This window comes from Salmo salar, chromosome 05 (assembly GCF_965601325.2).
Source record: "Salmo salar chromosome 05, fSalSal1, whole genome shotgun sequence".
NCBI lineage: Eukaryota > Metazoa > Chordata > Actinopteri > Salmoniformes > Salmonidae > Salmo > Salmo salar.
This window is the reverse complement of record NC_138295.1, coordinates 1,597,501-1,610,519: the sequence shown is the minus strand read 5'-3', so window position 1 is coordinate 1,610,519 and position 13,019 is coordinate 1,597,501. Positions and strand designations below refer to the sequence as shown.

Here is a 13,019-nt window from a genome sequence, read left to right as displayed (position 1 = left end):
GTATATAATGACCACATGTTTCGAAATAGCCACATAAATAGATAGATATTATGATTTTATTTCTTAAAAAATAAATAAATGAATGAATGAATGAATGACGACAGGGGGTCAAAGTTCATCCTAATAAGAAATGACGTAAGTTTGTTCGTTTCCGGAAGCCGCTTTCCTTTGACAAGATGGCTCCTCTGTTGGTCCCGCTGGAAAGCCTTTTACACCTGCAGAGAAGAAAATTAGCTATTTTACTGCAAAAGACAAGTTTTTATCATGTTTGGAGAGGAGGGAACAAACCGAATGGGAAACAACAGAAACAACAGACTACTTATTTGGTGAGGAGGAGGAGAGAGAAGGACGCTGTTCTGACAGTCACACTTTCCACACAAACTGACAAGGGCATGTCAACATGTTAAAACGTTTTCCAGTTCTGGGATGACCCGTGTGTTGATAAGTTATGTTATAGTAATATGTGTCAGTTACCAGAAAGTTAAGTTAACCAAGGTTGTGGTCAGCATGTTTTCACAACATGTTGTCCATGTTTTTTCTCGGTAGGTAGCGATGTCTGCTACTCGACGTAACCGGCAAGTTGAGGTGAAAGTGATTTCGACACATTACTAACTAGCTAAATCTACTTTGATTACTAACTAGCTAAATCTACTTTGATAACTAACTAGCTAAATATACTATGGTAACTAACTAGTAGCTAAATATACTTTGATAACTAACTAGCTAAATATACTTTGGTAACTAACTAGTAGCTAAATATACTTTGGTAACTAACTAGTAGCTAAATATACTTTGATAACTAACTAGCTAAATATACTTTGATAACTAACTAGCTAAATATACTTTGATAACTAACTAGCTAAATCTACTTTGATAACTAACTAGCTAAATATACTATGGTAACTAACTAGTAGCTAAATATACTTTGATAACTAACTAGCTAAATATACTTTGGTAACTAACTAGTAGCTAAATATACTTTGGTAACTAACTAGCTAAATATACTTTGATATCTAACTAGTAGCTAAATATACTTTGATAACTAACTAGTAGCTAAATATACTTTGATAACTAACTAGTAGCTAAATATACTATGATGACTAACTAGCTAAATATACTATGGTAACTAACTAGCTAAATATACTTTGGTAACTAACTAAAGTTACACCTCATACGTAGCTTGCTGGGTTAATTTTAGTCACCGAGGTATACAGTTTGTGGGCCCCAGTGAGTCGGTCACGTGTTGAGCATTTACAGTTGTCATTTAGTAGAAACTCTTGTCTTTTTACGACTTACAGGAGTAATTGGGGTTATTACGGTTAAGTGTCTTGCTGAAGGACACATCGACAGATCTTTCACCTCGTCGGTTCAGGGATTCGACCCAACACTCTTAACCGCTAGGCTGTCTGCCTACTTTGGCACTGACAGAGTAAAGAGTGTCAGTGGACAGTATTTCCCGTGAGATAAGACCCCATCTCAACCTTGAACCGACTGATATTGGATGAACTTGGCAGACCACTATTGGCGTATTCATTAGGCCAATTGTGTTGCAAAACGTTTCTTAAAACGGAAGCGAACGAAACTGGGAGGGACCTACCTGAATTTGTCCAATAGAAACTCTAGAAATGTTCTGTTTTGCAACTGTTTGGACTAATGATTACACCCCAGGTTGTAAGCCAGCTAGTACTACTGGTATGAGGACAGACTTTACTCATAGTTGTTAGACAACACTGTCACTGTGGTTTTTTACAAAACGCATATAAAAGATGCTATGATCCTGTGTGTTCTGGCACATAGCTAGCTCTTGATGCCTAAAATCTTCTCTCTAGGTTGTGAAATAGTTTCCCACCAGGAGCATTGTCTCCATTTTGTTCCTGACACACGGCTCGTTCTAGCCCTTCATCATGACTCCGTTCCATCAGTGATTGGACGAAGGTGCCTTCTGTAAGGGGCATTTTTAATTAAGATCCCTGACGCTCGGTCTGAATGTTAACATGCGTTGCTTGTTAAATGAAAATATAATCGCTTGCTGTACGGTTTTGGAAGCATAAGGACCTTATCTCTCATATTAGCGAGAAAATAATTGTCAAAAAAACTAAAGATTAAATGACCTTGGTAGGGTTATTGTTCCCAGACGACTGTGTCCATGTTACAACGCTTGTTTAGGGAAAACAGAACGTGAACATGTCAGATGACTGTATGTATCTGTGCTAAACTCCTACAGTAAGATATTTGTGCGTTTTAACTTTCTCACTCATCATTATTCACAATTCCTTCAGGGACTATCTATAATCATGGCAGCATCCACATTAATGTAGAAGTGTTTAGAAACATTCTGTTCTTATTTACAATCAAAAAGTGACTCCAAAATGACACAATACATTATTTACCATTCAGTTCAATTGGGCACAAAAATAATCTGAAACACAATCAAATGGAACTTTAAAAAAGCATCAACAAATGTATAGTCGTTGCTATGAATATGGGAATACTTTTCACTACTTTAATACACAAGTGAAGGTCCCAATGCTTTTGGACCTCTAAAATGGGGAGGGGGACTATTTACATGTACTATGTACAGAAAGTGCTGTAATTTGAGAACTGTTCACCAGTATACATTATCAGTTCTGTCTGGTAAGTAGTATAGAGCTGTAATGTAGTCGGTGAATTGGATGTTTGTTTCCCCTGTTCAGAGACCATTACTAATTGAAGTTACCACCTCTTATTACCAGGTTCTGACCTCTAGATAGTGCACTTCCTGCTATTAGCTGAAGTTGGAAGACCCTTCCTCCCTCAATACTACAGGGATAGTTCACCCAAATTACACAATTACATTGGTTTCCTCACTGTGTTCGCAGTCTATGGACAAGGGACCTATATTAGCATTTTCATGCTTCATGTTTAAATCATCCTCAAGTATCAACAATTTCATTGTGTAACTCAAATGTTATTTGTACACCTTTCAAACATGTTTTTCTGCCTACTTTTTGCATACTTTTCTTTATATGTATATATGGAAGGTATTGCTGACGACAAAGCCTCTAATTTTATTTCCGCCAAGCGACCTCGTCTTGATTGCAGTGAAGTTCTGCCTACTGCTTAATGTGGAAGGTGGCCGTGACGCCCGAGTGTGGAACGTGTTCCTTATTCTGCACACTACACAGCCTTATTCTGCACACTACACAGCCTTATTCTGCACGCTACACAGCCTTATTCTACACACTACACAGCCTTATTCTACACACTACACAGCCTTATTCTACACACTACACAGCCTTATTCTGCACGCTACACAGCCTTATTCTGCACGCTACACAGCCTTATTCTGCACACTACACAGCCTTATTCTACACACTACACAGCCTTATTCTGCACGCTACACAGCCTTATTCTGCACACTACACAGCCTTATTCTGCACACTACACAGCCTTATTCTACACAGCCTTATTCTGCACACTACACAGCCTTATTCTGCACGCTACACAGCCTTATTCTACACACTACACAGCCTTATTCTGCACGCTACACAGCCTTATTCTACACAGCCTTATTCTACACACTACACAGCCTTATTCTACACAGCCTTATTCTACACAGCCTTATTCTGCACGCTACACAGCCTTATTCTGCACGCTACACAGCCTTATTCTGCACGCTACACAGCCTTATTCTGCACACTACACAGCCTTATTCTACACAGCCTTATTCTGCACACTACACAGCCTTATTCTGCACGCTACACAGCCTTATTCTGCACGCTACACAGCCTTATTCTGCACGCTACACAGCCTTATTCTACACAGCCTTATTCTGCACACTACACAGCCTTATTCTGCACGCTACACAGCCTTATTCTGCACGCTACACAGCCTTATTCTGCACACTACACAGCCTTATTCTGCACGCTACACAGCCTTATTCTGCACGCTACACAGCCTTATTCTGCACGCTACACAGCCTTATTCTGCACACTACACAGCCTTATTCTGCACGCTACACAGCCTTATTCTGCACACTACACAGCCTTATTCTACACACTACACACAATACCCCATAATGACAGTGTAAACAGGTGTTTAGAAATGTTTGCAAATTTTTGAAGTAAAAAATAGATACTTTATTTACGTAAGTGTTCAGACCCTTTGCTATGAGACTTGAAATTGAGCTCAGGTGCATCCTGTTTGGTCTGATGAAACCAAGATTGAACTCTTTGGCCTGAATGCCACGCGTCAAGTCTGGAGGAAACCTGGCAGCATCCCTACGGTGAAGCATGGTGGTGGCAGCATCCCTACGGTGAAGCATGGTGGTGGCAGCATCCCTACGGTGAAGCATGGTGGTGGCAGCATCCCTACGTTGAAGCATGGTGGTGGCAGCATCCCTACGGTGAAGCATGGTGGTGGCAGCATCCCTACGGTGAAGCATGGTGGTGGCAGCATCCCTACAGTGAAGCATGGTGGTGGCAGCATCATGATGTGGGGATGTTTTTCAGCGGCAGGAACCGTGAAACTAGTCAGGATCGAGGCATAGATGAATGGAGCAAAGTACAGAGAGATCTTTGATGAAAACCTGCTCCAGACTGGGGTGAAGGTTCACCTTCCAATAGGACAACAACCCTAAGCACACAGCCAAGACAACGCATGAGGGGCTTCATGACAAGTCTGAATGTCCTTGAGTGGCCCAGCCATGAAATATGTTAATACAAATGATTAGCTCTGCTAGTAAGGTGGTCGGGGTCAAGCACTCAGGTCTGGAGGTCAGTTATGATAGAAGAGCCTTCACAAGGTACTGTTAAACCCAAGATATACAGACCAGTGTTCTAGTCTACAGTTAACATTGAACTGATACTGTGTACTGGTCGGGGGGGATGGGGGGGTCCGTGAGGGGCTGTTGACCATGTCTTTGGTTTCCTCATGTCTTCCTCATTGTTTGGAAAAACATTCGGTCCAAATCGGATGTCGGGTACCATATTAATTGAATATTATTTGGATCCTATAAATTTAAAATGGCCAATATGGGTGCAGTCAATTAGTATAATTTCTCAGAAATCTAATTATATCTCAAGAAAATAATGTTGTAGGAATGCTGATCTATTCCTAACTACAGAAGATATTTCAGAACTCTCTGAAATGGTGGGTGTCATGGCTGAAACGAAATGATTTGACCCACAGGTCATCAGTAAGGGTTACCACCGCCACTCTGTAGTCTTAGTTATGTTCACAACCTCTGTCTCCTAAATACAATCTGGTAAATATTATCTGTACAGTGTGACCTCAGCTGACACCGGCTGTGTTTGAACTTGCATGCTTTTTGGCCGCTGTTTTATCCCATAGCCCTCAGGGGTATCGTTCAACAAGAAGGAATGTTTCTGTCTGGATCTGTACATTTTTACTGAAACGGGCTCCTCCCCTCTGGTCTCTCCTCCCCTCTGGTCTCTCCTCCCCTCCCCTCTGGTCTCTCCTCTCCTCCCCTCTGGTCTCTCCTCTCCTCCCCTCTGGTCTCTCCTCTCCTCTCCTGGTCTCTCCTCTCCTCTCCTGGTCTCTCCTCTCCTCTCCTGGTCTCTCCTCTCCTCCCCTCTGGTCTCTCCTCTCCTCCCCTCTGGTCTCTCCTCTCCTCCCCTCTGGTCTCTCCTCTCCTCCCCTCTGGTCTCTCCTCCCCTCCCCTCTGGTCTCTCCTCCCCTCCCCTCTGGTCTCTCCTCTCCTCCCCTCTGGTCTCTCCTCTCCTCCCCTCTGGTCTCTCCTCTCCTCCCCTCTGGTCTCTCCTCTCCTCCCCTCTGGTCTCTCCTCTCCTCCCCTCTGGTCTCTCCTCTCCTCCCCTCTGGTCTCTCCTCTCCTCCCCTCTGGTCTCTCCTCTCCTCCCCTCTGGTCTCTCCTCTCCTCCCCTCTGGTCTCTCCTCTCCTCCCCTCTGGTCTCTCCTCTCCTCCCCTCTGGTCTCTCCTCCCCTCCCCTCTGGTCTCTCCTCTCCTCCCCTCTGGTCTCTCCTTTCCTCTGGTCTCCTCTCCTCCTCTCTCTCCTGTAGCTGAGCCCCAACCTGAGGACAGCCACATGGACAGTCAACAGGAATGACAACAGCAGACGTTTACTGGAAGCTGCAAAGGTACGTTAGATTGTTATTGGAGCCTATGCCATTTACGGAATCAGAAACAATTACGTTTTAATATGAACTCCGAAGAATCTAGTTCTAATAGTGTGTGTGTGTGTGTGTGTGTGCTTGTTCACAGCATTTGCAGGTGACAGAACGGACATGTTGGCACGGAAGTGCGGGTGGAAGATTAAACGCAGACCCCAAAAATGTGGTAAGAAAAATAGTACTTCCAAATGTTCTATAACAGAAGCATGTTGTGTTTTATTAGCTCCATGATCAGCATGTAAACAGAGAAAATAGGTGATCATTCATTTGTTCCTAACTCAATTCTGCAGGGAAAGTGTCACCTTTACTTTCATAGCCAACTGTTTGTGTTAATGAATTCCACCAGTAGACCAGCAAAAACTGTTAAAAGACCTATTGCAATTGCTCCACCATTTCCTGGCTGCTAAAATTCGAAGAGTTCGTCTAATTTATAGTTTGTGACAAAACAAGCAGTTGTTGTGTAGAGAATCATTGTACCATCTAAACCACTGAGAATCACTACCGTCTAAACCACTGAGAATCACTGTACCATCTACACCACTGAGAATCACTACCATCTAAACCACTGAGAATCATTATACCGTCTAAACCACTGAGAATCATTGTACCGTCTAAACCACTGAGAATCATTATACCGTCTAAACCACTGAGAATCACTACCATCTACACCACTGAGAATCACTGAACCATCTACACCACTGAGAATCATTGTACCGTCTAAACCACTGAGAAACATTATACCGTCTAAACCACTGAGAATCATTGTACCGTCTTAACCACTGAGAATCATTATACCGTCTAAACCACTGAGAATCATTGTACCATCTAAACCACTGAGAATCATTATACCGTCTAAACCACTGAGAATCATTATACCGTCTAAACCACTGAGAATCATTATACCATCTAAACCACTGAGAATCATTATACCATCTAAACCACTGAGAATCATTGTACCATCTAAACCACTGAGAATCACTACCGTCTAAACCACTGAGAATCACTGTACCATCTACACCACTGAGAATCACTACCGTCTAAACCACTGAGAATAATTATAACATCTAAACCACTGAGAATCACTACCATCTAAACCACTGAGAATCACTGTACCATCTAAACCACTGAGAATCATTATACCGTCTAAACCACTGAGAATCATTGTACCGTCTAAACCACTGAGAATCACTGAACCATCTACACCACTGAGAATCATTGTACCGTCTACACCACTGAGAATCATTGTACCGTCTACACCACTGAGAATCATTGTACCGTCTAAACCACTGAGAATCATTGTACCATCTAAACCACTGAGAATCACTGTACCATCTACACCACTGAGAATCATTGTACCGTCTAAACCACTGAGAATCATTGTACCGTCTAAACCACTGAGAATCACTGAACCATCTACACCACTGAGAATCATTGTACCGTCTAAACCACTGAGAATCATTGTACCGTCTAAACCACTGAGAATCATTATACCGTCTTAACCACTGAGAATCATTATACCGTCTAAACCACTGAGAATCATTATACCGTCTAAACCACTGAGAATCATTATACCGTCTAAACCACTGAGAATCATTGTACCGTCTTAACCACTGAGAATCATTATACCGTCTAAACCACTGAGAATCATTATACCGTCTAAACCACTGAGAATCATTGTACCATCTAAACCACTGAGAATCACTGTACCATCTAAACCACTGAGAATCATTATACCATCTAAACCACTGAGAATCATTGTACCATCTAAACCACTGAGAATCACTGTACCATCTAAACCACTGAGAATCACTGTACCATCTAAACCACTGAGAATCATTTTATTTTCAGCTGTTTGAATCTGGTGTACAAAAGTAAGATGCAAAAACGAAATTTAAGAACGGGAAGCATAGAAAAAGCGCACACAGAACAGATCTACTGCTTCTTAGACTGGCTTTCAATTAGAATGACAGATCTATAACTCGCATTTCTATGTGAATTTGTTTCGCCCAGAAAGTGACATATATTGCAGCTTTAATTCCACTACTAGACCAGCAACAACGGATTGTTATATTGTCTTGTCTTGTTATATCTCCTGTGATTTAAAGCAGCGGTGGAAAAAGTACAATATAAATAATTATAAAGTATAATATTCAATAGGACTGTCATGCATTGAGTCTGATTTCATTGGGGCTACGGAGGAGTCTATTTCCCTTCCATTTAGGACGTATTTTATTGGCAACTTGCTAGGAGATCATATTATTTTTATTGTACTGATCAACAACATTTGCATGGAAGAAGCGATCCCTTTTTATAAAAGTCTGCGCTGTCTCTTTAAGGAAATAACGATGTCATTTGGAGGTAGAATGTGGCTGTGGAATCTTACTTTGTTGCTATGCAATCTAGTGGAAACCCAGGTCAATTAAGTTATGGTGGCAAGGGAGATTAAGTGAATTGGTTAAGTTATGGTGGCAAGGGAGATTAAGTGAATTGGTTAAATTATGGTGGCAAGGGAGATTAAGTGAATTGGTTAAGTTATGGTGGCAATCAGCTTTGAAAATCTGCATATTTTGCTTCATGGTTTGCATTAGAGGTCGACCGATTATGGGTTTTTTTTTTCAACGCCAATACCGATTTATTGGAGGACCAAAAAAAAGCCGATACCGATTAATCGGCCGATTTTTATATAGACTGGTAATAATGACAATTACAACAATACTGAATGAACAATGAACACATTTTATTTTTATTTTGACTTAATATAATACATAAATAAAATCTCTTTAGTCTCAAATGAATAATGATACCTCTAGTTTGCATATTATCATAACCAAAGTACCAGGGTAGTGAATGAATGTTAGCTTCAGCTGTCAGCTAGCTAGGAAAGTTATCCTACAAAGATGGAAGATACCGGTATCTTATTGCATTGTAAAGGGTTCTAGCCAGTAGGACATTGTTTTGCGAATAGTAGTGAACAGTGTCAACATTTCTACATGCCGTGTCACATTATACTTGTGTGCAGCATGAGTGGGGAACGCTAGTAATGAATGAGGAAGTGGAGCAGGGACTGCTCTTCGTGCTATAAAGTGGCTGTTCTGATAGACCTACTTGACCCTCTCAATCACGTAAGATGCATTTGACAGAAGTACTGAACGTAACCAAAATTCTAGTATCAAACCATTATTTATTTTTTTGGAGACAAAAAAAAAGGTAAAAGTTTCAGTATACCGTACAACACACACATTACTAAAATCAGCTTGGTGTTGCTGCTCATCAGCAGCTCTGTTGCTTTAGCCAGGCCCCTGTGGCAGCTGGCTGACAAAGCAGGTAAACGCCCATCTTGGCTCTCAGATGGGATGCCAGCCATGTTGTGCTGCCCCCTCAGCTTGGCTGGCGCCCCCTGGTGGATATATCAGACACGCTCTCTGGGTCTTCCTGGAGACAGGTCTGTAGCATAGAGATAGATAGAGGACTCATCTTTGTATCTGTGCCGTTATGGCGTCTGCGACAACATGGGCAGCACCATCGAGTCTATCTCTATTTGTATTTGGGGGGAAAAACGTGCAATGGTAATATTGGTTATTTACCGGCACCTGCAGAGCTGGAGTCCTGAACCGAATGTTGGCATTAATTTATTGTGGCCACTAGATGGCAGAGATGAGGCTTAAAGCTATTTACAAATCATAGGCAACACAACATGAAGATGATGCTGTGATCATTGGCTGATCGCTCCCAACCCATTCGAATCGCCACTCAGATGACTACTTTAAAATGGTGGAAGCCCTTGATGATGATGATGATGTCCATCTAGAGACTTCTTCCTGTCGCTGAGCTGCTGCCCAGCGCTACGGCACTCTGGGAGATGTAGTGTCCTCTTCCTGTCGCTGAGCTGCTGCCCAGCCCTACGGCCCTCTGGGAGATGTAGTGTCAGGCAGGCTCTCCTTGTCCACCTGGAGACAGATGGCCAGTCTACTCACCGTTTCCCTGGGCGTATACACCCCCCCCCCCCCCCCCCCCCCACACCAAGCATCAGGTGTCAGTGGGTTGCCTGGGGCCTGGAGTTTTCCCTTCCCCGTCTGTCAGAGAACTACAGGATCCTATTGGACAACCAGTACACAATGTCTTGCCATATTGTTATAAAAACAACCTTAGTCATTAACGATCTACATTTTCCCTTTGAGTATTATTATTATTAGTCAATGTTTTGGACAAGTGAAGCTTTTTTGCCTAAGTCTTGTGACGTTATATGCGTTTCCTTCCTGTTCTGTGATCACAGTGCGGAGGAACACACATAAATTATAACGGATTACATTTTGCAGACGCTTTCATCCCAAGGGACTTGGTCATGTGTATGGGAGACCCCAGCGGGAATCGAACCCGCAGTCCTTGTCTTTGCAACCTCCGTGCTCTACCAACTGAGCCATGTGAATAAGCAGTGTTATGTCATCTAAGTGTTTTTCTTGTTGTGTTTTTCTTGTGTCCTGGTGGCAGTTGAAGGAGGTGAATTCCAGGACCATCATGTCTAACATGTTGTCCTACGTGTGGCCCAAGGACCGACCTGATCTACGGGCTAGAGTAGCCATCGCCCTGGGGCTGCTGGCTGGAGCTAAGGTAGTCTGATGACACACACACACACACACACACACACACACACACACACACACACGTCTGCTGGCTGGAGCTAAGGTAGTCTGATGACACACACACACACACACACACACACACACACACACACACACGTCTGCTGGCTGGAGCTAAGGTAGTCTGGTGAGGGAGGAGTCTGGTGAGGGAGGAGTCTGGTGAGGGAGGAGTCTGGTGAGGGAGGAGTCTGGTGAGGGAGGAGTCTGGTGAGGGAGGAGTCTGGTGAGGGAGGAGTCTGGTGAGGGAGGAGTCTGGTGAGGGAGGAGTCTGGTGAGGGAGGAGTCTGGTGAGGTAGTCTGATAAGACACGTCTGCTGGCTGGTGGTACAGTGCTTATAGAAAGTATACATTTCAAACTTTTCCACATTTTGTTACAATGTGGGATTGACATTTTTTGTGTGTATGATTTACATAATACTCCATAATGTCAAAGTGAAAAAATGTACTTTATTAATGTTTCAATGAAACCAACCAAAATCATACAATTGTTTAATAATACAAAATATATTTCACCAAAATCAAGGTTTCATTATTATTGTCACTCCTCATTTAGTACTTAGTGCTCCTCTGGCAGGGATACCAGCATGGTGTCTTTTCCTGTAATGTTTGACAAGGTTAAGGAACACATTTGGACCATTCCTCTATGCAGATCCTTTGAAGATCATTCACAATCTTGGGTTTGCGCTTATCAACTGCCCTCTTCAACTCAGCCCACAGCCTTTTGATTGGATTGAGGTCCGGCGACTGAGATGGCAAGGGCAGATACATTGATTTTGTTGTCACACAACAATTTCTGTGTGGATCTTGAGGTATGTTTTGGGTCATTGTCTTGTTGGAAAGTCTACCTACGGCCAAGTCCCAGCCTTCTGGCAGAGGAAACCAGATTGTCAGCCAAAATTGCCTGATACTTGGTCGAATTCATCATGCCTTCAATCTTAACCAGTGTCCCTGGACCTCTGGAATTAAAACATCACTGACCCACCACCATATTTCACCGTGGGTATGAGGTGCCTCTCCTTGTATGCGTCTCTGTTTCGACGTCAAACATGCCGATGCTGTATCTGACCGAAACGTTCAATTTTGGTCTCATCTGACCAGAGCACCTTCTTCCAGTCATCATTTAAATTATGTTTGGCAAACTCCAAGCGCTTCCGTCTGTCTTGGGGTCAGAAAGGGCTTTCTTCTGGAAACCCTTCCTGTGGAGGTGGATTTTTTTTAAACCTGGTGACCCCAAGACTCCACCCTGCAATTCTTTCACAGTGGTTCTTGGGGATTTTGTTGCTTCTTCAAAATCAAAAGTAACAGTCAGTATCTGGTGTGGCCACCAGCTGCATTAAGTATTGCAGTGCATCTCCTCCTCATGGACTGCGCCAGATTTGCCAGTTCTTGCTGTGAGATGTTACCCCACTCTTCCACCAAGGCACCTGCAAGTTCCCGGACATTTCTGGGAGGAATGGTCCTAGCCCTCACCCTCAGATCAAACAGGTCCCAGACGTGCTCAATGGGGTTGAGATCTGGGCTCTTCGCTGGCCAAGGCAGAACACTGACATTCCTGTCTTGTAGGAAATCACGCACAGAATGAGCAGTATGGCTGGTGGCATTGTCATGCTGGAGGGTCATGTCAGGATGAGCTTGCAGGAGGGGTACCACATGAGGGAGGAGGATGTCTTCCCTGTAACGCACAGCGTTGAGATTGCCTGCAATGACAACAAGCTCAGTCCGATGATGCTGTGACACTCCGCCCCAGACCATGATGGACCCTCCACCTCCAAATCGATCCCGCTCCAGAGTACAGGCCTCGGTGTAATGCTCATTCCTTCGATGATAAACGCGAATCCGACCATCATCCCTGGTTAGAGAACTGCAACTCGTCAGAGAAGAGCACTTTTTGCCAGTCCTGTCTGGTCCAGCGACAGTGGGTTTGTGCCCATAGGCGACGTTGTTGCCGGTGATGTCTGGTGAGGACCTACCTGCCTTACAACAGGCCTACAGGCCCTCAGTCCAGCCTCTCTCAGACTATTGCGGACAGTCTGAGCACTGATGGAGGGATTGTGCGTTCCTGGTGTAACTCAGGCAGTTGTTGTTGCCATCCTGTACCTGTCCCGCAGGTGTGATGTTCGGATGTACCGATCCTGTGCAGGTGTTACACATGGTCTGCCACTGCGAGGACGATCAGCTGGTCATCCCGTCTCCCTGTAGCGCTGTCTTTGGCGTCTCACAGTACGGACATTGAAATGTATTCCCCTGACCACA

The 13,019-nt window shown here is 43.5% G+C and overlaps 1 protein-coding gene across 2 annotated transcripts in view; it reads left to right on the top strand.

The window, feature by feature from the left end:
- The first annotated feature begins 140 nt into the window (after positions 1 to 140).
- Positions 141 to 13,019, top strand: part of abcb7 (ATP binding cassette subfamily B member 7) — a 41,538-nt gene continuing 28,659 nt past the window's right edge. The window contains exons 1-5 of one of the 2 annotated variants that reach the window (XM_082974994.1): positions 141 to 326; positions 547 to 585; positions 6,019 to 6,096; positions 6,221 to 6,295; positions 10,618 to 10,737. In XM_082974994.1, the coding sequence (XP_082831120.1) occupies positions 177 to 326; positions 547 to 585; positions 6,019 to 6,096; positions 6,221 to 6,295; positions 10,618 to 10,737 (462 nt within the window). In that variant the 5' untranslated portion in view covers positions 141 to 176. The remainder of the gene's footprint in view (positions 327 to 546; positions 586 to 6,018; positions 6,097 to 6,220; positions 6,296 to 10,617; positions 10,738 to 13,019) is intronic. The other variant, XM_082974995.1, reaches the window with a different exon arrangement.